Genomic DNA, 26,941 nt, shown 5'->3' on the forward strand with positions numbered 1-26,941 from the left:
TATTTATTTATTTTTTATGTGAACTGAGGTTTCGGTTGGGGAGAGAAGGCTTCAACAATGGCTAAGGGGAAAGGAGCGGCGGCTAAGCGGCGCTGTAAGTGAGTGAGGTTCTAATTGCAACTCTTAAATTTCTTCTTACACCCATCATATACACGTGTACTTTTTTAACCTTAAAACATTTGATAAACATGTGAACTTTTTTAACATAAACACATTTGATAAACATGTGAAGATAATTGTTGGATATCATTTTTAACCTTAAAAACATTTGACAAACTGATATTTAATTATTTTTGTTTTGTCTTGTCTTGATTTATTTTTGTATGAGAGGGTTCGGGGGTGTCACCGAAAAATTCAAAAGTCATCAAAAAAGTCGTCGAAATATTCTAATGTCTACCAGAAAATTCGAATATTGTCAAAAATTTTGAAACTTTTAGAAATGATGAAAGATTTAGATTCTTGAATGGATGTAACTAGAAACACAATAGTAAAAAGTTGATAGAGATAAGAGATTGGGTAAAGAAAAAGGCAAGGTAGTTAGAGAAAAAATAATGGTAAGGCTCTCCTATGGATCTTCCACTTTCATTCTCAATGTAGATAATGGAGAAGGGAAAGTTCTTTTCCAAAAATTGTTTCTCCAAAATCCACTCCCTTGTAAAGCTATGGGTAGGTAAGCACTTCATGATGTAGGATGGAATCCATGTAAAAGGCATATGGGAAATGTTCTTTCTAACCACTTTGCTCGAGGAAGTGACCTCTCCGAGAACAAGAAAGATCTCAAAGATGAGATATTTTGCTCTATCAAAATCTTATTTTTATTTTATTTTTTAATAAGTGATGTGATCATATAATTATAATTATCTATCAATTATCTACTCTCTCGATAGTTTGGGGTCACCTTGTTTGTGACTTGGAATGGACTCGTTTTGCTAGCGCTCAAATTAAAAACTTTAAACACGAATTGAACAAAATTAAAATTCAAAAGTTCAAAATAACAAGATGATGAAATGTCATTGTAAGAGTCTGATTCATGACAGTTTGTGAACTAGCTGCTTTTCTTGTATTAATAAGTTTTTGTACATAGAGAATCGATTATAGAATGAGATACAGATGGCTCACAAAGAGCGGAGTCCACATAATGTAGGACCCACATGTGACACACATCTTATGTGAGACATCTACATTTGGTCTTTATGTTCCTAACATTGCCCAGAATAAATACATGAGTACATAAATTGGACCCATTTTATGTAATTTTTTGGAAAAATTACGCAAATAGTCTCTGTACTTTATACGATGTGTCAATTTGGTCCATGTAGTTTCAATTTGCTCGATTTTACTCCTTAATTTAACGGATTGTATCATTTTAGTCCAATAAATGACGGTTGTTAAGTTAATTTAACTAAAAGTCAAACGATGTATCAATTTGGTCCTTGTATTTTTCACAATGTGTCAATTTAATCCCTGTCAAAATCGAGAAAATTGAAACTACAAGGACCAAATTGACACATCATGTAAAGTATAAAAATCAAATTGACACATTATTTGACCTTCCGTTAAATTAACTTAGCAACCGTTATTTATTGAACTAAAATGACACAATCCGTTAAATTAAGAGGCAAAATCGAACAAATTGAAAGTACATGGACCAAATTGACACATCGTATAAACTACAAAGACTATTTACATAATTTACCCTAATTTTTTTTTTTTTTAATAACCTGAGGTTTCGTTTTGGAGAGAAAAGGCCGCGACAATGGCTAAGAAAAGGCAACAAGTGGCGGCTAAGTGGGGTTGTGAGGGAGAGAGTTTCTAATTGCAAATCTTAAATTTCTTCTTGCATCCATTATATACAATTGTACTTTTTTAATCTTAATACATTTGACAAACATGTGAAGATAATTGTTGGATATCTTTTTTAATCTTCAAACATTTGACAAAATCATTTTAATAATTTTTTAACTTTTTATGAAAAGATGTATAGAAAAGTAGAGAGAATGATATGATAATTTATAGTGAATTTTTGACTCTTCGACTAAAACAAGTAATTGCCAAGCGAGGCCTTAATTTTTTTTCTTTTCTACATTTATTTTAAATTTAAAAAAAAAAAAATAGCAACTCCACAACTTGATAGAATGGACATTTTATGAGTCAATACCAGAGTTGATTTAGACTTCAAGATCAAAGTTTTATTCCCATCAAATAAAAACTAAACATAAATAGTCAACCATACATAATTTTTCTAAATCACTATGTTTTTCTTTTGCATGATGATTCAATCATATAGATTCTTATCTTTTCCAAAAAAAACAAGAAGATTAGATATCACCAGGTAATTAACTTTGTTACATTCGAAACACCATTTCCAATATAGAAACCATCTGGTTTTACTACCCAGACACACATCCAAGGCTGTTTCGATGTTTTGCAATAGTCTACCAACCTTTCGGAGAAAACATCAAAGCTGGTGTCCTTTGAATTCCACTAGAATCGGTAGAAGTAGCTTGTAGCTTCTAGGAAATTTAACTTAAAGCTCCAACGGAATTCCTGACCATTGTACACCAAATGCACTCCAAAATCGTCGTCTTTTGATTGACAACAAATCAACAGTGGGCTGGGAGTGTCTGGGACTACACTGATGATATGAACCTGAAAACGAGTGAAGAGTTGTGAAGGAACATGGTTTAAGCAAGAAAAGTAAATGACTAATATGAGGGGTGAAAGGAGAGAATGGTTCATCATCTATAATTTAAAATAAGTGTTTTTCAAGTTGTTGTTGTTGCCTTTTTGCCTATTTGTATATGTATAAATTGTACCAGTCTTCCGGAGGAGACATACTGGTGGCAGATAAAACTCAACGGGTGAAGTTCACAATATTTTTGTTGACAATTTACCGGACTCAATGCATCCAAAAGGATTGTACAATCTGTTCACAAACTTTGGGGTAGTCATAGATGTTTACATACCCAGCAAGATGAGGTATTTAACAGGAACTAGGTTTGGCTTTGTTCGGTATGACTATCTGGTAGCAACTAAAATGGAAATCCAAAAAGCCCACGATACATGGTGTGATGACAGAGCTTTGAAGGTCAAGCGAGCTAATTTCACAAAGAATTTAAGCAAAGTCAAACCATAAGCTGATCTTCAGCATCTACCACCAGTGGAAATAGGAAAAAAGGTGGATGAGAATGGACGTACCCAGCACAAAAGGGATGTCTTATACAGAAGCTGTGACGGGGGGTAAAGTAACAAGGGGGAAATCTATCTCAGTGACTGTTGAGGAGTATGGAAATGGATGGTTGTCTGATAGTGTGATAGTAAAACTCTGGTCTCACTATCAATGCTTCGATCTTAAAAAGGAGCTGCATACCAAAGGTATGTCTAATGTGCAAGTGAAAGATGGTGGTGAAAGAGTTGCATACTTAGTGTTTTCTTCACCAGAGGGTAGAAACAGACGTATGAAGAACCTTAAAGATTGGATCCACGAATGGTGTGAATCGAGGGTGGAATAGAGAAGGGGACTGAAGATTAAGCAAGAGAGATATGTAGGCCTGAACTGCTATGGTTTGCCACCCACTCTTTGGAATACAGCTAACTTCATCAAGATTGGGGAGATCTGGGGTAAGGTCATGAACATCAATTAAAACACCTTCAATATTTCATCCATGGCATGTGGTAAAATCAGGATTCTTACGTCACATATGGAGATGATCAACAGTGTAGTTAACCTTGAATGTAGAGGTCATATACACTCAATTAGAGTGAGTGAAGAGCTTGGTCCTAACTTGGTCTATGTCCCAAGTCATAGCAGCAAGGAGAGGGATGTTTCTGTTAACGGCATCACCGGCGGTGATCAAATTTCAAACTGTAACAAAGGAAGAGAGGAAGCCGTGAATGACGTGATGCAAAAAGGGGATGGGGTGGCCTATGAAAAGGATGTATCACAAGCTGCGAAGGGTAATGATAGAATGGAGGCGGAGCCTGAGGGAGCAGATAGTAGTCTTTTTACTATTTCTGTAGTAAATGAGACCTGCAGCATTATGGGACCTAGAGTAGAAGAGGGTCAATGCACGAGGCTCAAGGGAAGCATACCTAATACCTCAGTTAAGTGTATTGCTAGTAAAAGTCAAAATGATGAGGTCAATATGGACCAAGGTGGACTGTTAGAAGCAATAAAAAAGAAAGGGCTAAAGAGTAGTCACAGAAAGTGGAAGAGTTGAAGGTGGCTTGGGTTTTGATGGGCTTATGAAAAGCTTAAGTGGAAATGGGCCTTCAAAACCCAGCATTAATTTAGAAGTAGTCTTTGATCAAGCCCATTTTGATGGTCTGTTGAATGAACTAAACGGGGGCATGTCTAAATCAACTGGGCAGGGACTTAGTTGTACTAGGTTTGCTGAGAATCTGGATCCAACACATATTCAAGCACAGGTGGAAAATTGAGAAGGTACTGCTGAGGACAGTAATGAAGGAGATAGTCAAAGCAATCAAGATAATACACCTAGTAAGAGAATAGAAGGCAAGGAGAGTAAAGGAAAAAGTCAAAAAAAACAGAGGAAAATAGTGTTGAAAATGGGGTTTCAAAGGGGGGCCATCTTTAGAGCAGCTGCAGCTGCAATTTCTTCTTCATTATCTCATACCAGTAGATCAAACAAACATGATATGTTATCAAAGGAGGCTCAAGCAACAATTCGAGTTAGGAAAAGTCTGGGCATTGATTTTGAAGACAAAGATGATGAAGTTATGAAGAAAAAAATTGAAATGGAAGAGAATGACATGGAGCAGGATGTTGATAGGAGTGATGGTGCAGGGGTTTAGATTAGCATCAAGGGTGGTTCAAGAGTGAAAAGTAAGTTCTTATGAAGATTCTTTCTTGGAACATTAGAGGGCTTAGTAGGCCTGAGAAGAATAGGAGAATCAAAGCAGTTATCAAAGAACAAAAAGTGGATATGGTGCTGTTACAAGAAATAAAAAGGGCAAACATTTCAGATCAGTTTGTGAAGTCTATCTGGCCTTATGACCTAGTTGATTCCATGAATGTGGATGCTGATGGGAGTGTTGTAGGCCTGTTATGTGTATGGAAGCCTGACGTTTTTTTCTCTAGATGATTGTTGCTGCAATAGGAGCTTCATCATGCTATCAGGTACCTTATTTAATAGCTTGGAATGTGTGATTGTGAATGTGTATGCACCTAATGATGTGAGTGCTAAGAGAAGCTTATGGGTCTCTTTGATCAATCTTAAGGCTGCTTTCCCCAAACTGTGGTGTATATGAGGGACTTTAATGAAATCAAATCAATAGATGAAAGGAAGGGTTGTGTAAGAAGGGATAAGGGAATAGTAGATTTTTGTAATTTCATAAGTAGCCTTGAACTAATTGGCTTACCTATGTTGGGAAGAAAATTTACATGGTGTAATTCATTGGAAGGTGAGAGATAGAGCAGGTTAGATAGGTTCCTTGTTGGACCAGAATGGTTGGTCTAGTTTAGGTACAAACTTTGGGTCTTCCTAGATCCATTTCAGACCATTATCCAATTATCCTAATGGAGGGTGCCAGAAACTGGGGCCCAAAGCCTTTTAGATTTATCAATGCTTGGGCATCTCATCCAACTTTTCTTAATGAAGTGAAGAAAGTGTGGGAGGGTACTTAGGTGGAAGGTTGGGCAATGTACAAACTGAAAATCAAGTTTAAGGCACTTAAACAATCTCTAAAGTAGTAGAACTCTGAAGTGTTTAGGAATATGGACTCTAAACTGAAGCAAGCTGAAGAGAACCTACATGCCCTAGATCTAATTATTGAGAGTAGAGACCTGGATGAGGATGAGGGTAAAAGGAGAAGAGAGGTGAAGGGTGAAGTGTGGAAGCTCAAAAAGATAATGGAAAGAATTTGGCCGCAAAAGTCAAGGTTGAACTGGAATCTTAAGGGAGATAAAAATACAAAATTTTTCCACATCATAGCTATTAAAAGACAGAACACCAATACCATTGATTCCATGTCAGTGAATGGGGAATTAGTAAAGGAACCTTTTGAGGTTAAACAAGTTGTGTATGATCACTTCAGGTTAAGCTTCTCTGAGCAATGGAAGTATAGACCCAAGCTCTTGGGCCCATTTAATGTGATTGCACAGAGCCAGCATTTCAGAAGTTTGGATGTGGAATTTTTTTTAACATGAAATTTGGACAGCAGTGGCAGACTGTGATGGGAATAAGGCACCTGGCCCGGATGGGTTTAACATGACTTGTTATCAAAAAGGGTGGGAATTTATGAAGAATGATATCATTAATTTTATAAAGGAATTTTTCGTTAACAGTAGCTTGGTTGGGAGCTTAAATAGCTCATTTATTACATTGGTCCCTAAAAAAGACAATCCCCTCGGAATTCAAGACTACAGACCTATCAGTCTAATAAACTCCATTTACAAAATTCTATCCAAGGTACTTGCTAATAGATTGAAAACAGTGCTTCCTGTTGTTATAGATAATGCTCAATCTGTATTTCTAGGGGGTAGGAATATCCTGGATGGTGTCTTGATAGCTAATAAGGTGGTGGATTGGTGGAAAAAATAAGAAGAAAGGGCCTGATTAAAGTTGGATTTCCAAAAAGCATATGACACAGTAAATTGGAACTATCTCCTTTAAATGCTATCAAATTTTGGGTTTGGTGCTAAGTGGATGAATTGGATTCATACCTGTCTTTCCTCAACAAAAATCTCTGTGTTGGTTAATGGTTCACCCACCCTTGAATTCTACCCTCATATCACCTTTCCTATTTAATGTGGTGGCTGAGGGTTTGAACCTACTTCTTGCAAGAGAAAAAGAGTTGGGCTTGATCAAAGGAGTAATCATTGGGTCAAATGCCATCAACATCTCCCATCTCCAATTCGTGGATGACACAATTATCTTCTGTGAAGCTGAGTGGTCTGAGGTGTTAACTATCAAGAGAATACTTAGGTGCTTTGAGATCATCTATGGGTTGAAGATCAATTTTCACAAGAGTGGTGTTTATGGAGTAGGGTTATCAGAGGAGTATGTGAAAAATTTTGCTTCAAGGCTGAACTGTACATATCAGAGGTTTCCATTCAAGTATCTTGGATTGCCATTAGGGGCCAACCTATCTAGGAGGGCTACATGGAAGCCTGTGGTGGACAATGTCAAGAAGAAACTGACAGGTTGGAAGATGAGATTACCGTCTTTTGCTGGCAGAGTAACACTAATCAAATATGTCCTTTCTTCACTACATGTTTACTATATGTCTCTTTTTAGGCTGCGTAGAGGTGTGGCAAAAGAGCTGGACAAGATACAAGCAGCCTTTTTGTGGAGTGATTCAGATGTGAGAAGGAAAGTTCATTTAGTAAAATGGAAGGATTTAACCATGGATAAGAAGCAAGGTGGGTTGGGAATAAGAAACCTAAGAATATTGAATAATAGCCTACTTGCTAAGTAGTGGTGGAGGTTTGGAAAGGAAGACAATTCATTATGGAAATAGGTCATATGCAACAAATATAAGTCAGAAAGGGGTAGACGGTTTCCATTTCATGTGGGGACAAATAATAGCTCAAGAGTATGGAGTGACATTATTCTTGTTAGTGATTCTAATAGCAGCTTGTTCAATTATTATTTGGAAAATGTTGAAATCAAGATTCGGAATGGGGAAAGAATCAGTTTCTAGGTTGATAATTGGATGGAAACCAGGTGCTTAAAGACCCAATTTCCTAGACTTTACTATTTCTCAGAGGATGGAGGCATCACCTTGAAATTGCAGTTGACTAGAGCTAGACAACACAACAACTAGGAATTCAGCTTCAAACGCCCTTATTAGCATGGGAGGAAGGAGAACTACGGAGATTAAGGATGTTTTAGGTAAGGGCCCTGCATTGAGATTGGAATCAATAGATATGTTATGGTGGAAATCTAATCTTACAGGTATGTTTAGTGTCAAAAGTGCTGTTAAATGGTGTGAATCTTTGAATGGTCCTAATCTGGAAATTCCTGAATTGATCTGGCACAACTCCTCCCCTCCTAAAGTCCAATTCTTCTCTTGGTTGGCTTGGAAAGAGACGATAGAGTCTTCTAACTACTTACATAGACTTGGCATTATTAGTGCAACAGTTAGCTCTGACTGTGTGTTCTATCAAACTGAGATTGAATCACTCAATCATGTTCTATTGATGTGCCCCTTTTCTTGGAAAGTTTGGTCCAATCTAATTAAGAGGTGGGGTTTGCACTGGGTTTTCCCTGGCTCAGTGGTCATGCTAATGCAACAGTGGTTGGGTTGGAAGTTTAGAAAAAAGGAAAAGCAAATTTGGAGATCAATCCTGATTGTTGGTTTCTGGTCCCTCTGGAAATGTAGGAATGATTAACTGTTCAATGGGCTGCAACTTATCTGTGAAGATCTCTGTGTGCTTATTAAAGTTAAAGTGGCCCTTTGGCTGAAACTCATTCAGTTAGGCAAGGGTACACAGTGAATGAATATGTGTTTAATATTTATCAAATTAGAAGATATTTGTAGTGTGTTTGGTAGGGCCTTGTCGTGGAATTGTTGCTGATCTGCTTTAGATTCTATTTTATCTTACTCTGTTGGACTTCTTTGCTCACCTATGGACTGCTATGGTTCAAGTTCCATTTTGTTGGTCTGTGATATGTTGTGTTTGTGATCTGCCTTCAATGTTTGGTGAGGCTAGCCAATTGGATGGATTGTGCCTTGTTGCTGCTATGGGAGTGATTAATGTTGCTATCTGTTGAGTTGATTCTAGGTTAGCGAGTTTAATTTTGTTTTTGCTGTTGCTAGATGTTCATTTTGAGTTGGCTGCTGAGTGAATCTCAATGATTAGTTTACTGAGTTGGTGCAAGTTGGAGTCTCAAGGATATCAGTGCATGCTGTTGCTGTATGCTACTGATGTATGATGGTTTTCTTGTTTCAGAGCGGATGCTAGTTTGATGTTGTTATTGGGTGTTCACTTCAGTTGGCTGCTGTTGATCTGTGTGGGCAATATGGATTTTACAGCTGTTATCTTTTGTTGTTGTATTGGTCTCTTGCTTTCTGTATTTGTTTTGGTGTTTTTGATATGTAAAGGATCATCAGTGTATGCTAGTGCAATAGCCAACAAGCTCATTGAGGTTGTAAACAGACAGGATGCAGCAATTCCACCAACCAGTAGCTATTAGGGGTAGAAGTAGAAATCTGACTTGATATTGGCTGCAAAGTATAGGTGGTTATTAGCACAAAGAGGTGGATGAACTGTTATGTTGGCCTGAATTATTGTAGTGCGGAGTACTAAACTGTGGTGGTGTTTGTTTTACTGTGCTGAACTAATATGTTGTGTTGAATTGATGGTGAAAAGTCTGCTCTTGCTGCTGATAAAAAAAGTAATTACCCTGTGGTGGCTGCTGCTGCTACATGTGGAATGCTGGTGAGCTGTGTGGTAGTTTGGTCTGTTTATTGGTGAAGATGGGCTACTAATAAAAGGAGTTCTTACTCTGTCGTGGACTCTGCTACTATATATATGGAATGCTGTTTTGATCTGTTTTAATCTATCAACTAGTTTTGGTCTATTTATTTCATTATTTTATTATTGTTTGGTAGTTTTGAGTTGCTTGGTCTGTATCAGGTTTGGTTAGCTTTTTATTGGGTGAGGTTGTTTTTAGTGTTTGTGGTTGGTTTCTCACCAACTCGTGATGATGTGTTAGCATATGACTGGGCGGTCTTATTGGTACCAACCTAGTTGGGATTGATTAGGTTAGCTATGATACTTTTTGCACTCATCCTCCTCTTTCTTTTATTGATGTAATAGTTTTCTATTTCATCAATAAAGTTCCTTTTCTTTGTTGATCAAAAAAAAAAAATTTCAGAAATCTTAAAAGTTCTATTAAAATTTTTACCGAATGTCTCACATGAGTGTGAGACCCACATGATGCGGGCACTACAACAAAAATCACCTTTGGCGACTAAATTTTTAGTCGCCAAAAGTCCCTCTTTAGTCGCCAAAATTGGATTTTTCAGATTCAGCGACTAAATTATTTAGTCGCCCATTTTGTCGCCAGTACTTAGTCGGCAGAGGTATTGGCGACTAAACAAGTTTTAGTCGGCAAAAACAGGTGTTTCAGCGACGAAAGTGATGGTCGCCAATAGTGAATTCCACTTTCGGAAATTATACATTCAGCGACTAATATTTTAGTTGCTGATACCCATAAATCGCCGACCAAAGTGATTAGTCGCCCAAAGCAACACTTTTGGCGACGACTAATTTTAGTCGCCAAAGGTATTCTGTGAAAAAAAAAAATCTTATTTCTTTGCATTTTCTGAGTTTCGAACCACTGACCCTTTCAGGTTCTAAACCTTTAACCAAACACTTCCTCCACTATGCCACTATAACATCACATGAATGTATATGCAATATATATTATTTATATAGTATATTAATCGGTATTAATACAAAACTAATTATATAAATATAATTATTTTTATTCAATATAAATTATGTAAAAAATAAATTATTTATTAAAAAAAAATTTAGGCCACTTTTGGCGACTAAATCAATTATTTAGTCGCCAATTCTATGATTTTTGGGCTACTAATTAATTTGTTGTCCCTAAAAAAATATGTTTAAATTAAAAATAGCACTTTTGGCGACTAAATCTGTTTTTGGTCGCCAAAAACGTCCCGGTTTGGCTACTAAATTGAAATTTAGTCGCCAATTCACTGTTTTTAGCTACTAATTTTTTTTTGTAGCCAAAAACCTTCATTTTCAGCGACTAATCTTTTTTTGGTCGGCAAAAGACCTATAATCGGCGACTAAAATGGTTTTTAGTCGCCAAAACCATCACTTTTGGCTACTAAATTATTTTAGTCGCCAAAAAACGTCGCTTTTGGCTACCAAACAACCTTTAGTCGGTAAAACTGCTACATTCGGCGACCAACAAACAGTTTAGTCGCTAAAACCCTGGTATTCGGCGACTAATTCATTTTAGTCGGCAAAAGGCTTCATTTTTGGCGACTACATCCAGTTTAGTCGCCATTTGGTCAACTTTCAGCGACGAAATTCTGAATTTTAGTCGCCATTTGTGCTTTTTCTTGTAGAGGGGTCACATGTGGGTCCCATACCCATATGAGACATTTAGTAGAATTTTGGTAGAATTTTTAGGATCTCCAACATTTTTATTTAAATAAATTATGTATAAGTGTAAGTATCTACATTATAATTCTAAATCAAGTAAACAATTGATTGGTTATTGCCTATGTGTGTATGTGTATAAATACTACTTGTATTTGCATTTACATTATAATTAATTATGATCATTTAAATAAATTATGTATAAGTATCTACATTATAATTCCAAATCAAGTAAGCAATTGATTTGTCATTTTGCTACAATGGAAGGAGGTAAGAAATAGGGTTGTCTCCAGTTGCACTAGTCAACTAAACCCACCTGTTGAGATTTTGTGGGTGGACTCATTTCAATGATAGAATTTTTTCATACAAAAAATTATATTGATTATTTTAAGATAGATACATTTATATTTATTTTTAAAATAATAAGTGTTCTATTTTTAAAATTATATTTTTTATTTATATTTTAATAAGTGATCTGATCATATACCTATAATTGTCCTATCACAAAGAAGATCTCTCGGTAGTTTTGGGTCGGCTTGTTTGTTACTTGGAGTTGACTCGTTTATAGCTTTAATAATAAAGTTAGTACAGTTTACTGTTGATTTAAAATTATTTTTAAAAATATACATTTATTGCCAATTTTTCTTTTAATTTTTTATATTGATTTTTGTACTATTTTAATCAATTGGCAAACATGACCCGAACGCTGATAACCATCAAAAGCAACGGGGTGGCTCAACCCATATTGACCTGGGTATGGAATTGAATACCCTTAAAAAACTATTGTTTTAATTTAATAAGTTAGTAATATATATGTTAAATCAGTCTATTTTTTAAATTTTGAATATTGAACTCCCAACTAGCCCAGCATACTTTGCTGAATGCTCTTTCCACTCCATTGACCACAATTTATAACCTACTAATTCTTAAAAAAAAAAAAAAATTTGGTTAATTTTTTTTTTTAATATAGATTGTTCTTCGTATCTTTATTTCTTCTGTCTAGCATATCGAGTTGTGTAGACAATAATCATGTGTAAATGTATATATCCATTTGCCGGTGGTCTAAAGGTTGTTCTTGTGTTTCTATTTTTTATTTTGTTGTTTTGGTGTTTGATTGTGTGGTTAGGTTTCTATCGATGCTTTGTTTGTAGCTTACCCTTTCTGTGGATGTAACCTATGTATTTATCTCAGACTTGTTCTATTGTCAAATTTTTATGACTGACTTCTACTTCGCAATACAAGCTTTGCGTCTTGATATATTCATAGTTTCTCGTTTGTATATTCTTTGAGGATTTTTTCTTTGTTTGGTATAAGTTTTTATTTTGTTAGATTGGATTCCTTTGTAAGTGCCGTTCTATTGATTAAAAAAAAAAATTTAAATAATAATAAAAGGGTTAATTACACAAAAAACCCAAGGGTTTCGTGCCTTTTTCATTTTAAACCCCAGGTTTCCAATTTCGACAAATTAAATCCTATCCTTCCACTCGCTCATGTTTTAATTCCCCCCCTCCTCCGTGGTCCATCTCCGTCATATAGAACTAACGAAAATCTGGACAAAATTTCATATTCCAACCCATATGTTCAAGCACTTGTATCTCCCTCGTCGAAATTCCGTTTCGCCTCATTTTCGCGTCATGGCCTAATTTTCATTACATCCCTCATATGCCTTGTTCCATCTCTTTTTGTATGCTGTCGGAGGCCCGAAAGTTGGCCAACAATAAGATTTTTCTCTCTTTGCATAAAATTTTCATATTTAAATTCACATATCCAAGCACTTATATCTCTCTCGTCGTAATTCCGTTTTGCCTCATTTTAACGTTGTTTGATTCATCTCATGGCCTAGTTTTCATTCTATCCCTCATATGTCTTGTTCTACCTCTTTTTATAAGTTGTCGGAGCTCCGAAAGTTGCCCAAAAATAAGATTTTTCTCTCTCTTTTGTTTTCCCCTTTATCTTCTATTTCCATGCTTCTTTCTTCCTCCTTCATTTCCATAATTATTCTCTTTTTTCCTTTTCTTTCATAGCCCTTCCCTCACCCTTACATTTCTTTCCTTTTTTTTTCTTTTTTCTTTTTTGATTAGCCAAAAAAGAACTTTATTGGTGAATATTCAAACAACCAGAGAAAATACATCAATAAAAAGGGAAAAGTACAAAAAACATCATAGTAAACCTATGCCATCCCAACAAGGTTGGCACCACAAGGGCTACCCAATCATATGCTAGCACCACCCAAATGTTGGTAAGAAACCAACAACCACATAGAGCGGAGAATAGAAGTGGAAACTCCTTTTGAATGAAAACCCCAACTTCGAATCAAAACTTAACTCCCAAAGCACATCCTGATCTACCTCAAATTGAAAATAAAGTCCTACACTGAAAAGTTGAACTCCTTCAATAATGGTTTCTTCACCTTCTTGTAAGTCATATACCTCCATACTCAACGACACTGCCAGTGTCGGAGGTTTGGTGGCTACCATGAGCTGGGTGGAAGGGCCGTGAAGGAAGAGAAAAAGAGAGAATAATTGTGGAAAGGAAGGAATGAAAAAAAAAAAAAAAAAAAAAAAGGAGAAAAATCTTATTTTGGCCAATTTTCAGAGCTCTGACGTCATGCAAAAAGAGATGAAACAAGGCATATAAAGGGTGGAATGAAAATTAGGCAATGAGGTGAATCCAACGAAATGAAAATGAGGTGAAACAAAAATGACGAGGGAGATACAAGTACTTAAACATGTGGGTTTGAATATGAAAATTTTGCCCAAAAAGAGAAAAATCTTATTTTTAGCCAACTTTCGGAGCTCCAACAACATGCAAAAAGAGGTGGAATAAAGCGTATGAGGAGTAGACTGAAAACTAGGCCACGAGGTGAATCTAACGACGCAAAAATGAGGCAAAATGGAGTTACAATGACGGAGATACAAGTGCTTGAACATGTAAATTTGAATTTGAAATTTGTCTAGATTTCCGTTAATTTAATATAACAAAAATGGATAGGAGCCATATTGAAATACGAGTGGAGGGATGTGATTTAATTTGTTGAAATTGAAAACTTGGGACTTAAAATGAAAAAGGTGCGAAACTCTGAAATTTTTTGTGTAATTAACCAAAAAAAAAAAAAGTGTATATATATCCATGTATTTTTGCTTTATTTCAAATCTTATGTCTATCCATATTCACAATTTATTGGCCAATTAAAAACTTATTTTATAACTTATTGCACAAATTAAAAGGAACCAAGACCCACTATAAAAAAAAAAAAAAAAAAAAAAAAAAAAAAAAAAGAGTCTGATCTGATGAATCATAGTGACAATACAAAATATATTTATATAAAAGTCTTTTTATTTTTTATTATTGTTATTATTATTTTTGAAATAATGGTATCAATATATTAGAATTTTTCTTTGCTTGATTTGATAAATCTCAACTAATAGATTTGTAAAATAAGTTTTTCTACTTTGAAAAAAATTGGGCAAATTATACTTTGCCCCCTAGCTTTTTAATTGTTCTAGTCAATGTCCAGATTTTGAGTCAAATAGCAATTTGCTCTATTTACAAAAGGTCGTTTCAAAAATTAATGGAGAACAGTCAGGTAATAGTATTAAGACCTGTTTTGGCAATTAAAAAAAAAAGATAATTTATTGACTTATTTAGATCACATCACCTTATCTATTTTTTTGCACGTCTATTTGTAATAAATAAAAAAATAAATCATACCCAAACCAACTCTAATTATACTTAGCACCCTTGTATTTTTTTTTTTTCAAAATTCCACTTCAGTCTTTAGTAGTTCTATACTTTTACTAAAATTTCATTTTAGCCCCTACGTCTTAATTTTCCCTTCAATTTTTTAAACGATATTATTCAACTAGACTCAATTGTAACTTGACTCGAAATGTAAGGGATAAACTGAGTCAACGAAAAAGTTAGAAAACAAAATGAGACATGTTGTAAAGTACAAAAGTACAAAATTGCAATTTGTCCAAAAAATTTAAAGAGATACCACTGAAAAGCACCCCACCCCAATTTTGAATAATATATTTTTAAAATTTATTTCAAGTATTTCACTCTAATAAATTCTATAAACTCTAGACTCTCAAAATAAAATAAAATTTTTATAAGTTCATAAGTGCATCCAACAGTCCGACTTGCAATAAAATGCATTAAAGCACAACAACTACTATCTCAAAGGATCTGAGTTATTGTCTTATTTATGTTTGTTTTCTACATGATGGTCCAATCATTACAAAAACAACCCCCAAAATACAAAGATTGATAGCTTAGCTACTGCATACTAATGACCCAGTCATGCATTTTAATATAATAATTTGGATTACCATTTCCTAAATAGAAACCATCAGTTCTCACTGCCCAGACACAAAGCCACGGCTCCTCTTGTCGTTGACAATGGTTTTCGAAGGAACTGGAGAAAACATCAAAGCTTTGGATTTTGGCATTCCACCCGAACCCGCAGTAGTAGAGAGTAGTTCCCAAGAAATTTTCCCTAAAACTCCAATGGAAGTCTTGACCGTTTTTCATCAATTGCAAGCCCAGATCGTTGTCCCTCGATTTGCAATGAATCTTCAATGGGCTTGGTGTGTCTGGGACTTCACTGATTACATGAACCTGGAATCTTGTGTTTTGTGCAACAACAACATGATGATGTGAACAAACAAAGTAATAAAGTGCCAAGATGAGGAGGGTAGGGAGAAAAGAATTAGGGCTCGTCATCATCATCATCATCATATGCTATACCTCATTCTACAAACTAGTCAAGTGTTTAGAGTTGTTGTTTCCCTTTTGCCTATGTGTGTACAAATAGTACTCTTCTATGTGTTGGGTAAATGTATTGCATTTACACTTTACTAAAGATGAATTACAAAAATGTCTAAGGTACTTAATTTATCATCCTTAAAAATCATCTCTGATAATGTGTTTAACAAGTTTTAAATTTTGATTTGTTAAATATTTTATTATATAGAGTTTAATAACCTTAATGTCACATCATTAAGGATGATTTAAAGTGATAAATTAAGAAGATATAATATTGTTTACATTCAAAATCTTCTGAAGTTAAGCAATTTATTAAGGGTATATATTGTAAAAAAAATCACCATCTTTCCTTTTGGAAAGAAATCTCTCTTTGGTTTACATTGATAATATTGCCATTATTACATTATTTATTTTGCTCAATTTTAAATTAATTTCTTTATATAAATATATGGGATATTTATCAATAAATTTCATCTGACAAACAAGTACTCCAATTAGTCTCACGTTTTTCCCAAATGTAATATGCGACACTCCAAAAAAAATTAAAAACTTCTTAGTGTACTTTTTTTAAATGTGGCACTTTAATGTGCCGAGCAAATAAGTCCCATTTAATATGAGACTATATACATCACAAGTCCAAAATATGGGACTTATTGATTAATCTCCCTAAATATATACACGTCAAGTATACAAATGCATAATTTTATCCACGCTTAAGAATGATAAGTTTTATCCAAAAACTAACTATTATAGCAAAGAAGTCCCATTTAATAAATAAATTAAGTATAAATAATTTAATAAATAAATTTTATTTTTAAAAAGATATTAAATAGTATAGGGTCAAAAATGTAATTTCACTACCTAATCCCATGGGATAAGTTATCCTATAGATTGTGTCCCACCCCTCCCCATGGGATAGAATAATCCCATAGATTTGGGATTCATAGTCCGGATAGACTATTAGTCCGATGCAAAAATTTTAATCAAACAATGAACATTAATCCGAATGAACTATTAGTCCTATCCTTCCAAACAAACATCACCTAAGGTAATATAAAAACACTTAGAAAAGGCCACATTTGCTTCACAAAATTAGTTTTTGATAACACATTAAAATTTCCAAGGGGCCCAAAAAACATATATTAATGATCATACTCTGTCATTGGCATGCTTGCATAAATAAGAACAAAATTCAAAATTTTTGAATATTAAAGATGGGTGCACCTTCAAAACGGAATGTTAATTTTATAAATCATAGGTGTATTTTGTCGTAAATTTAAAGCTGAATTCAAAATTCAGAAATATTAATATTAATATTAATATTTGATTATTTAATTAATTACAAATTAGAACCAACTTAGTGATGAAATTGTTGTCGTAAAAATCTAATTCAGGCCGGTTTGTGAAATAGCTAGTTTTCTTATATCAATAAATCTAGATGCACGTAAGATTAAATACAAAATGAGACATAGATGTTTCATAAGGTGAGACTCACATAATGTGAGGCTCACATATTGTGAAACATAGTCCTAAAATTGTTCTTCTTGTACTTTTGGGTCTCAAGGGTGTACTCAAACTAGAGGGGTGAAATTCAACATAAACAAGAATAAAATAAATACATGAGTATATATTGGACCTATTTGATGTAAAAAAATAACACACACACACACACACACAAAAAATATTGGTAAATTGAGGCTTCATTTGGAAATTGACTTTTTAAATAGTTTTTTAACTTTATACGAAAAGGCATGTAAAAAATAAATAAATTGAATGGATTAAATTTTTAAAAAATTGCAAATCAATGATAACTTCACAAAATATTTACAAATTTATGAAAAAATTTATAGCTTTAGTTAGTAAAGTTGGTAAAGTTTACCACTAACTTAAAATTCTTTTTAAAAAGCATACACTAATTTGTTATTTTTCCTTACTTTTTATTTTATTTTATATTTTTTGAGTATTTTAATCAATTGCCAAACATGACCCCAAAAAGTTGATAACTGATGATACAGTTTATCCCAGTGAATGGAGCGAACTGGTCCAAGCTCCTCAAGCCCAAGCCCAAATGATCGAGCCCACCGGATAACCTGCAAACAAGTTCAACGGGGAATGGGGTAGTCCCCCAGTGAACCCTCCGACGAGCAAGTTAGGAAGAGAAGTAGAGTATAGAGGGAGAAATTAGAGATAGAAAGCTTAACCTTTTTCCTGTCTTATCCTTTGGTAATCATTTCGCTGTCCCTTCTGACCTGCTCTCCTCGCCGAAAGCCTATGCTGTAGCTTACCTTGTTCAGGGTAAGGGGGTCCTGTTCCGACGGAGAGGTGTTGTCGTAATAAATGCTGTGATGGGCTGCATTAATGGTGATGTGCAGTGGCAATAACTTTGCAGATCTTTGTCTGCTGATGTGGCTCGTGCTTCTCTTGCCGTGTGTCTGAATGTCATTGGCTCATTTACGCCATGTTGGACTCCAGCTGTCCTGGACCTCACCAGCTGAATTATGCACTGGGCTCCAAGTGATGGGCTTGGATTGTCCATAGGTGATTCGTGGCCTTTATGGACTTATACACGTCAATAACCATCAAAAGCAACGGGGTGGTTCTACTCATATTGACCTGGGTGTGCAATTGAATACCCTTAAAAAGCAATTGTTTTAATCTAATAAATTAGTAATATATATGTTAATCAGTCTGTTTTTTCAATTTTGAATATACCCTATGTTACTCCATTGAACTCCCAACTAGCCCAGCTTATTTTGCTGAATCTCTCATCCCACTCCATTCAACACTCAATTGATAACCTACTAATTCTTTTTAAAAAAACAAATTGGTTGATTTTTTATTTTTTTTAAACAGATTGTTCTTTGTATCTTTATTCTTCTCTCCACCATACCAAGCTTTGTAGACAATAATCATCTGTAAGTGTATATGTCCATGTATTTCATCGTTATTTCAAATTTTATGTTTATTCATATTCACAATTTATTGACCAATTAAAATCTTATTTTATAACTTATTGTTCAAATTAACTATATAAACGAATCAAAAACCACTATAAAAAAGTCTGATCTTATCAATCATAGTGACAGTATAAAATATATTTATACAAAAGTGTTTGTATTTACTTTTTTTTTTTTTTTTTGGTTGAAATAATGGTATCAATATATTCATTTTTTATATAAACACCTTTCCAAGTGTTTTATTCCATCTAAAGCATATTTTTTTTTAAGTATTTTATTAAGCCCTGCTTAATAATATGACCAAATCTTCCTTTTCAATTTTTTGGACATGTTTTTATTTTGAAACTAATACAATCTCTCATTTTATGGAGAAAATCTCTCCCTCATTCTAAAGAAAAAAATTTCTCTTATACTATGGAGAAATCTATCCCGCATTCTATGAAGAAAATCTCAAATTATGAACTTTGAGCCTTTTTACAATTTGAAAATTTTAAAAATAACACAACAAAAAATCTAAATGAAAATCAAAATACAATGTGAATGTTTACAATAAATAACAAATAATTAACTTTTGAAAAAACAAAACATTAAAGTACAATGTGAATATTCACAATAAATAATAAACATACAACTAACCATCGAAAAAATAAAATTCATATCAAATACAATGTGAATATTCATAATTTATAATTAACATACAATTGGTGTTTTCTATTAATGACATTCTGTCAAACCTGCAATAGGTCCTATTTTGCATTAGAAATGGTCGTGGAGCTAATATACAACTAACTGGGGGTGTTTTTTTGGTTGTCTTCTATTGTTTCCTTTTGAGGGTGCTAGCAAATGATATAATAGGCTTTTTGGTGCTAACATAGTTAGGATGATTTAACCTATTGTGATGCTTTGTGCACCCTCTTCTCTTTATTGATGTTTTTTGTGTGTACAACTTGTACCTTTCATTGTCATCAATAAAGTTTCTTTTTTTGCCGATCCCACAAAAAAAAAAAAAATAAATAAATAAATAAATTGTACAACTAGCCTTAAAAAAAATAACTCATATTAATACAAACATTTACATTGCAAAATGGAAACATAAAACAAAATTAAAAAAAGTGAAAATCGACTATTTCAATTGTTTAATGGTAACAAAAATAATTGTTCAACTAACAAGCATAATAACAAAACAATAAACATACAATTAACTTTTGAAAAAATAAAACTTATACCAAAATATAATATGAATGTTCACAATTTACAATTAATATACAACTAGTTTTAAAAAAAAAAAAAATTTACCAATGTGAACATTCACACTACAACGTGAAAATATAAAATAAAATTGAAAAAAAATGAAAATCGACTATTTCGATTGTTCAATGGTAACAAAAATGATTGTTCAACCAACAAGAATAGTAGAAAATTAACAAAATATAACTAACTTTCAAAAAAAAATTTAAAAAAAAAAATCCATACCAAAATACAATATGATATGAATATTCACAATTTACAATTAACATACAACTAATCTTACAAAAACTAAATTCATACCAATGTGAACATTCAAACTGCAACATACCAAAATACCATTTGTTATTTGTTTAATAACAAATAACTAATAATATGTGAACATTTACATCTTGCAAAATATATAATTATATCCATATCTATGTTTCAACATTTATTTCTCAAACTTTCAAATAATGTGAAATGTAAATATTCACACTGATTGATAAAAAAATAAAAACAATGACAGCAATAAAATTAGATATCCAAAACAAAACTCAATCACTCTAAAAATTTTAAAAATATATATATCACCCACATCCTCATCTTCATCATCATCTTTATCATTATCACCATCATTAACAATCTATGCAATTTCACCATTTCACCAATCTAAATCAAACCAAACCAACATTTGAAGAATATATTTGTAACAAAATTTGACTGGATATAAACAAAGTTTCGACTTACAACAATGGAGAAACATAAAGTTTCAAACACAGAGTAACAATGGACGAATACAGAACTTCGAACACAAAGTGACAATGGAGGAATACAAAGTTTCACCGCAACAATGGAGGAATATAATATTTTTTCACTACCATATATAAACTAGAGTTTCTAAACCCTACCAAAAAGAGAGTTTCGAAAACCTAACACAATGAAACAATAACACAAATGTGAATGAAACTTATCAAAAAGAAAAACATGAATAATGATAACTACTAGGGGTGGGCGCGGGTCAGTTGCGGCCACGGAACCTCCAATCCGCCATCCGTCCGCCACATTGACGGATTGGAGAAAATCAATCCGCATCCGTCCGCCAATCCGGCGGATGTGGATTGAGCGGTTTGGCAGTTTGGCGGATGGATACGAATCGGTTTGGCAGTTTAAGATTTTATAAATTTTTAACATAATTCAACTTGTGCACTTCCTCAAAAAGAAATAAATAAATAAATAAAGTATTACAGTCAATGACTTAAAAAACTATTACAATTACTGTATGTCTCATTTAAAAAAAGAAAGTTTGAATCTTTAGAATATCACAATCACTGCATGGCTCATCCATATATTACAATCACAGCATGATTCATCCACATAAAGTATTGCAATCTTTGGTTCTTAAAATATAATAACAATTCAAACCACCAAAACCATGAACAGGGCAGTAGTAGAGATTATATGTCTCTGTATTGTTACATCTATATATGTTTTTGAAAACAAAAACCAACTAGAATATATCATATTTTCTATTTATTATTTTTAGAGTGAAATTTAAAAACCAAAAAATATAGATAAATAATACGTTTATTTTTTTCAATTCAAAAAATATATTCAAGTTGAAAACTTTTTTTCAACAGAATATTTAAACTCTTTTTCAATTGAAAACACAAACAAAATATTTAAACAAATTGAAAACATAAAGTCTTATAAATTGTTAGGGGTGCTCGCGGTTAGGCGGTTCGGTTGCGGCCAAAGAAATCTCAAATCCGCCATCCGTCCGCCAAATTAGCGGATTAGAGAAAATCAATCCGCAACCATCCGCTCGTCATCACGCATCCGTCCAAAATGCGGCGGATCGGTTCGGTTCGGTCGGTTTTGACGGATCGGTGTATCCGCTGCTCACCCCTAATAACTACTAAAATAGAGGTAGTGTAGCGATCCCGATTTCAACCCTTCTTTCATGTTTTGCCACTTCGATTGGCCAGGTCGGGGATCGAGCTGTCCAGTCAGCTCGCGAGGGTCCAAGGGGCAGCGCCCTTTAATGAGTCCGAGGGTAGCATCCTGGCGGGGTCAAGGGGCAGCGTCCCCAAAGCAAAAATACAAAATGCATTCAAAGTTGTTTGTCTGCTCGAGCGGCCGTTTATGTGCTCGAGCGGAGAATGTTTGGTTCCAGAAGTTTGAGTTGTCAACAAGTGAAGGCCGAACACCAAAGACCAGCGGGTTTGTTACAACCTTTACTGATAGTCGAGTAGAAATGGGAGCGTATTACCATGGATTTTGTAGTTGGGCTTCCTACAACACAACGAGGCAATGACGCCGTTTGGGTGATTGTTGATAGGTTGACTAAGTCTACCCATTTCATTCTGATGTACACCAACGACTCAGTTGAACACTTGGCAGAGTTGTACATTAGAGAGATAGTTCAACTTCATGGAGTCCCTGTGACTATTGTGTCGGATAGGGATCCTCATTTTGCTGCCTGGTTATGGCAAAGCCTTCAAGAGGTGTTGGGAACTAAGTTAACTCTTAGCACCACTTATCATCCTCAAACCGATGGATAGTCAAAACGTACCATTTAGATTATAGAGGACATGCTTAAAGCTTGTGTCCTTGACTTTAAGGGGCCTTGGGAAAGGCACTTACCATTGATTGAGTTTGCTTACAACAATATTTACCAAGCTAGTATTGGGATGGCACAATTTGAGGCTTTGTATGACCGACCTTGTAGATCACCGATTTGTTAGGCCAAAGTGGGTGATGCACCATTACTGGGTCCGAAAATTATTAGAGAGACAATCGAGAAAGTTATTCTCATTCAGAAAAGGTTAGCAACGGCTTAAAGCCGACAAAAGAGTTATGCCGATAAGAGGAGACGACCTTTATCTTTTGAAGTTGGTAACCATGTGTTTCTAAAAATCTCACCAAGGCGGGGTTTGATGAGATTTGGTAAGAGTGGCAAATTATCTCCAAGGTTCATTGGTCCTTTTGAGATCTTAGAGCGAATTGGGGAAGTGGCATATCAGTTAGATTTACCGCCACAACTTTTAGGAGTTCACAACGTATTTCATATATCTATGCTTAGGAAGTATGAACCCGACCCTTCTCATGTTCTTGATTGGGTTGACTTGGAGGTAGATGAGGATGCCTTTTACGAAGAACAACCGGTTCAAATATTAGATACATGAGAGCAAGTGCTACGGGGCAAAACTATACTGTTGGTAAAGGTGTTGTGGAGACACCATAGGGTTGAAAAAGCAACGGGGGAACGGGAGGCGGAAGTCCGCTCCAAATATCGGGATTTGTTTGAAAATGCTTAAGTTGCTTTTCTTTGTAATATTCCCTAGTGTTGAGGGAAATGTATTTAATGTTGTTAACCATATGTTGATATGTACGTTGTGGTTTTAAGCATAAGGTTGTTGAGAGTTGCCATTACTTTTTAAGAAATTTCATATTTATGCATATTTGGGAGGTTGTTGTTAATGAGATAACCTTGGTGGAAATGGTAGAATTTGGTTGAGAGTTAGTATTGTGATTTGAAAATGAAATAGCGTGATTTTGATCGCTAGAAACCCCTTTGTTTGGGTAGTTTGATTTGAAATTTCGAAGACGAATTCTTTAAAGAGGAAAGGTTGTAGCAATCCCAATTTCAACCCTTCTTTCATGTTTTGCCATTTCGACTGGGTAAGTCAGGGATCGAGTTGCCCGGTCAGCTCGCGAGGGTCCAGGGGGCAGCGCCCCTTGGCGGTCCAAGGGCAGCGCCCTAGCGGGGTCGAGGGGCAATGCCTTCGAAGCAAAAATGCAAAATGCATTCGAAGTTACTTGTCCGCTCGAGCGGCTGTTTATGTACTCGAGCGGAGAATGTTTGGTTCCAAAAGTTTGACCTGTCTGCAAAAGCATTGAGAATGTGTATTTGACGCTCGAGCGGGGCTTTCCACGCTCGAGCGGACCATGTTATATTAATTCGTGAATCTAATATTTCAGATCACTTTTGTATATGTCTTTCTCTCTCTAAAAACATTTCCTCTCCCTTCTCTCTATATCTCCCTAAGCCAAATTGGATCAAAACCTTGATTTCTCAAGATCCATTAGAGTTCTGCCATAGGTTCTTCATCAAAGTTGGTTAACTTCTCGAGGGCTTCGTTGTGTGTGGTGAAGATCAAGTTTCAACACCGTTGATTTTGGGAGTTTCATCTCATTTCTTTTTTAAAACTTGAGGTAAGGATTTTCTTAGAGTTATATATATATATATTTTTGCCAAATCTAGATGATTTTCGAAATCATCCTTCGATAGCTTTGAAAATTGATTGTTAATTCAAGACGTTGAGCGATTTTGAAAGTGGGTTTGTCTCTTATTTTTTTAAAATGATTTTATGGGTTTTGATCTTCATTGATTGAAGAAAAGATAATTTTGGAAAGTTTTGTTTCAAAATATTTGAGTTATATAGTTTTGATGAGGAAACCTAGAATTTGGGGATTTTTTTTAAAGAGACTGAAAATCCATAAATGATATTGTTATATTTATTTCGTGTGTCAAAATAAATGGATGTTTGAAAATTTTCTTATTTATATTTACATAAATGATGAATTTCAGGAAATATGAGAATTATTGTTCATTTTGGAAATTATTGTTCAAAACGTTGAAATAGTCTTGAAATGACTAATTGTTGAGGATACTTGAGAAGAGGGAATTGTGTTATTCCTTGGATAATGAATTGGAATAAAAATATTTATATTCATCTTGTGTTATTGGCATATCAATTCATTTGATTACATTAAATTTTGAAAACTTGCATTGAGAAAAGAATGTTGAGAAACAAGTTTCCATGAATTAGTTTTGGGGTAAATATGGTGGTAAGTCTTGACAGGTGGTGTAGATGAAATTGAATAGGTATCGAGCCTTCCAATTAATACTAGTAAAAATGACAGATTATAGGTGTCGAGCCTTCCAGTCAATGTTGGTAAAAATGACAAATTAGTAGTACTTAGTCTACTTACAGTCACCAACCTAGAGATTACCAGAATCGTATTTACCGCTCTTGAAATGAATTGTTAAGTTTTGAAGAATTGAAATTGCATGACATCATTGAGCATGATGGTTTTCAAAGATGAAGATGTGATTTTCTTTCAAAAGGGCATAGCATGACATGTGCATTTCATCTATTGAAACTTGTATAAAATGTATACTTTGTTAAGGATTTCCTATTGGGCTTTATGCTCACCCTACGGGATTTTTGTGCAGGAAAAGATGTGGTAATGCCGTTTAACTAGAGGCGAGGAAATATGTGTTGAGAGTACGAGAGTCTTATTTTGCTGTGACTCTGTGTGTAAGCTAAGGGCTGTATGTGTGTGAGTTTGAATAACCGTTTTGTGTAACTAGGCTCAAGCCTTGGAAACTTGTAAACCCCTTAGGGATATTTATTTGTTTATTTACTTGTTGTTAGATTAATGTATTGTTGCATGAAGAACTACTGTATCATGTAATGTAAGTTTGGAGATTTATATTCGGTTTTTCTTGAAAGAGTCATAATTATTGTATTATCATTTGGGTTAGAAATTTAGGGCGTTACAGGGAGTAATAAAAAGGAAATGTGTATATCATTTTTCTATGTAGAACATATCAGCAATAGACATAAGGGTATAATAGTCCAACAAATAATATAAATCAGGAAAAAAGAATCTCATGGAATAAAAATATAAATACATAAGACTAACTAGGTTATAATTTGCCTTGGTGGACTTATGGGGTTAGAACACCTTTAAATGAGATTTATCAATAAAAAACTCTAGAATTTTCCTTTGCTTAATTTGATAAATCTCAATTAATAGATTTGTAAAATAACATTTTCTACTTTAAAAAAATTTGGACAAATTTCACTTTGCACCCGTATATTTTATATCTAACCTCACTTTACCCCTTGATTTTTTAATTGTCTCAGTCAATGCTTAGATTTTGAGTTAAGTAGCAATTTGCTCTATTTACATAATATTGTTTCAAAAACTAAGAGACCCTTGTACTTTTTGTCAAAATTCCACTTTCATTTTTAGCATTCTTGCGCTTTTGTTAAAATCTCTCTTCAACACCTACAATTTAATTTTTTTCGTCAATTTTTGAAACGATATTATTCAACTGAATCTAATTGTAACTTGACTCGAAATGTAAAAGATTAACTAAGACAACTAAAAGTTCAAGGAGCAAAAGACTTAGTGTAAAGTACAAGGATACTTAGGCCTTGTTTGGCAAGTGGTGATTTTAGTCAAAAAGTTATCCAAAAAATCAAAAAACTAACAACTTATACAAAAAAAAAAAAAAAACGAAAATTCCCTTTTATCTCTACTTTTTGCACATCTTTTCGTAAAAAATTAAAAAATCATTCCAAACATACTAATTTTTTTACATCATATTTTAGCTAAAAAATTAAAAAGTTACTAAAAAAACTTGTTCCTAAACGAAGCCTTAGTTCTAAAAAAAAATACAAAGGTACAAAGTTGTAATTTGTCCCCAAAAAAAAAAAAAAAAAAAAAATTCAAAAGATACAAGAACACCCCACCCCAATTTTAAATAATACATATATATTTAATTTATTTAAACTATTCCAGTCTAATAAATTCTAAAAAGTCTAACATCTGAAAATAAAATAAAATAAAATTTATAAAACGATAGTACTTCATGTACCAATTAGTGTACTAACTGTTGTACCAACTAGGGGTTTAGAGTGGCTGATGTGCCCCCTTGTAGCGAAATGGACTCATTTTGGGACCCATTTCAATAATTCGAGCCGTTCACATTTTAAAATACATGAAGTAGAACATGTCTACAAAAAATCAAGTTATTCGGATATCGTTTACCCATTCATCCACTCACATTTGTATCTACAAAAATAAA

General features: G+C 34.0%; 1 protein-coding gene across 1 annotated transcript; it reads left to right on the forward strand.

Moving 5' to 3' along the window:
* The first annotated feature begins 5,737 nt into the window (after positions 1-5,737).
* LOC145793819 (uncharacterized) lies at positions 5,738-6,563 on the forward strand. Its single transcript, XM_082876693.1, has 2 exons — positions 5,738-6,057; positions 6,308-6,563. The coding sequence occupies exons 1-2, from the start codon at positions 5,738-5,740 to the stop codon at positions 6,561-6,563; spliced, it is 576 nt and encodes a 191-aa protein (XP_082732819.1).
* The last annotated feature ends 20,378 nt before the right edge of the window (positions 6,564-26,941 follow it).

The sequence above is a fragment of the Camellia sinensis genome, chromosome 6 (genome assembly GCF_055761805.1).
Source record: "Camellia sinensis isolate YWXY chromosome 6, ASM5576180v1, whole genome shotgun sequence".
NCBI classification, from domain to species: Eukaryota; Viridiplantae; Streptophyta; class Magnoliopsida; order Ericales; family Theaceae; genus Camellia; species Camellia sinensis.

What these genes read in the sequence shown, in the direction of transcription:
- LOC145793819 (XM_082876693.1), top strand. Translation starts at nt 5,738, where the DNA reads ATGGACTCTAAACTGAAGCAAGCTGAAGAGAACCTACATGCCCTAGAT. An exon ending in GTTGTGTATGATCACTTCAG is followed by an intron (nt 6,058 to 6,307) that starts GTTAAGCTTCTC and finishes TTTCGTTAACAG; the next exon opens with TAGCTTGGTTGGGAGCTTAA.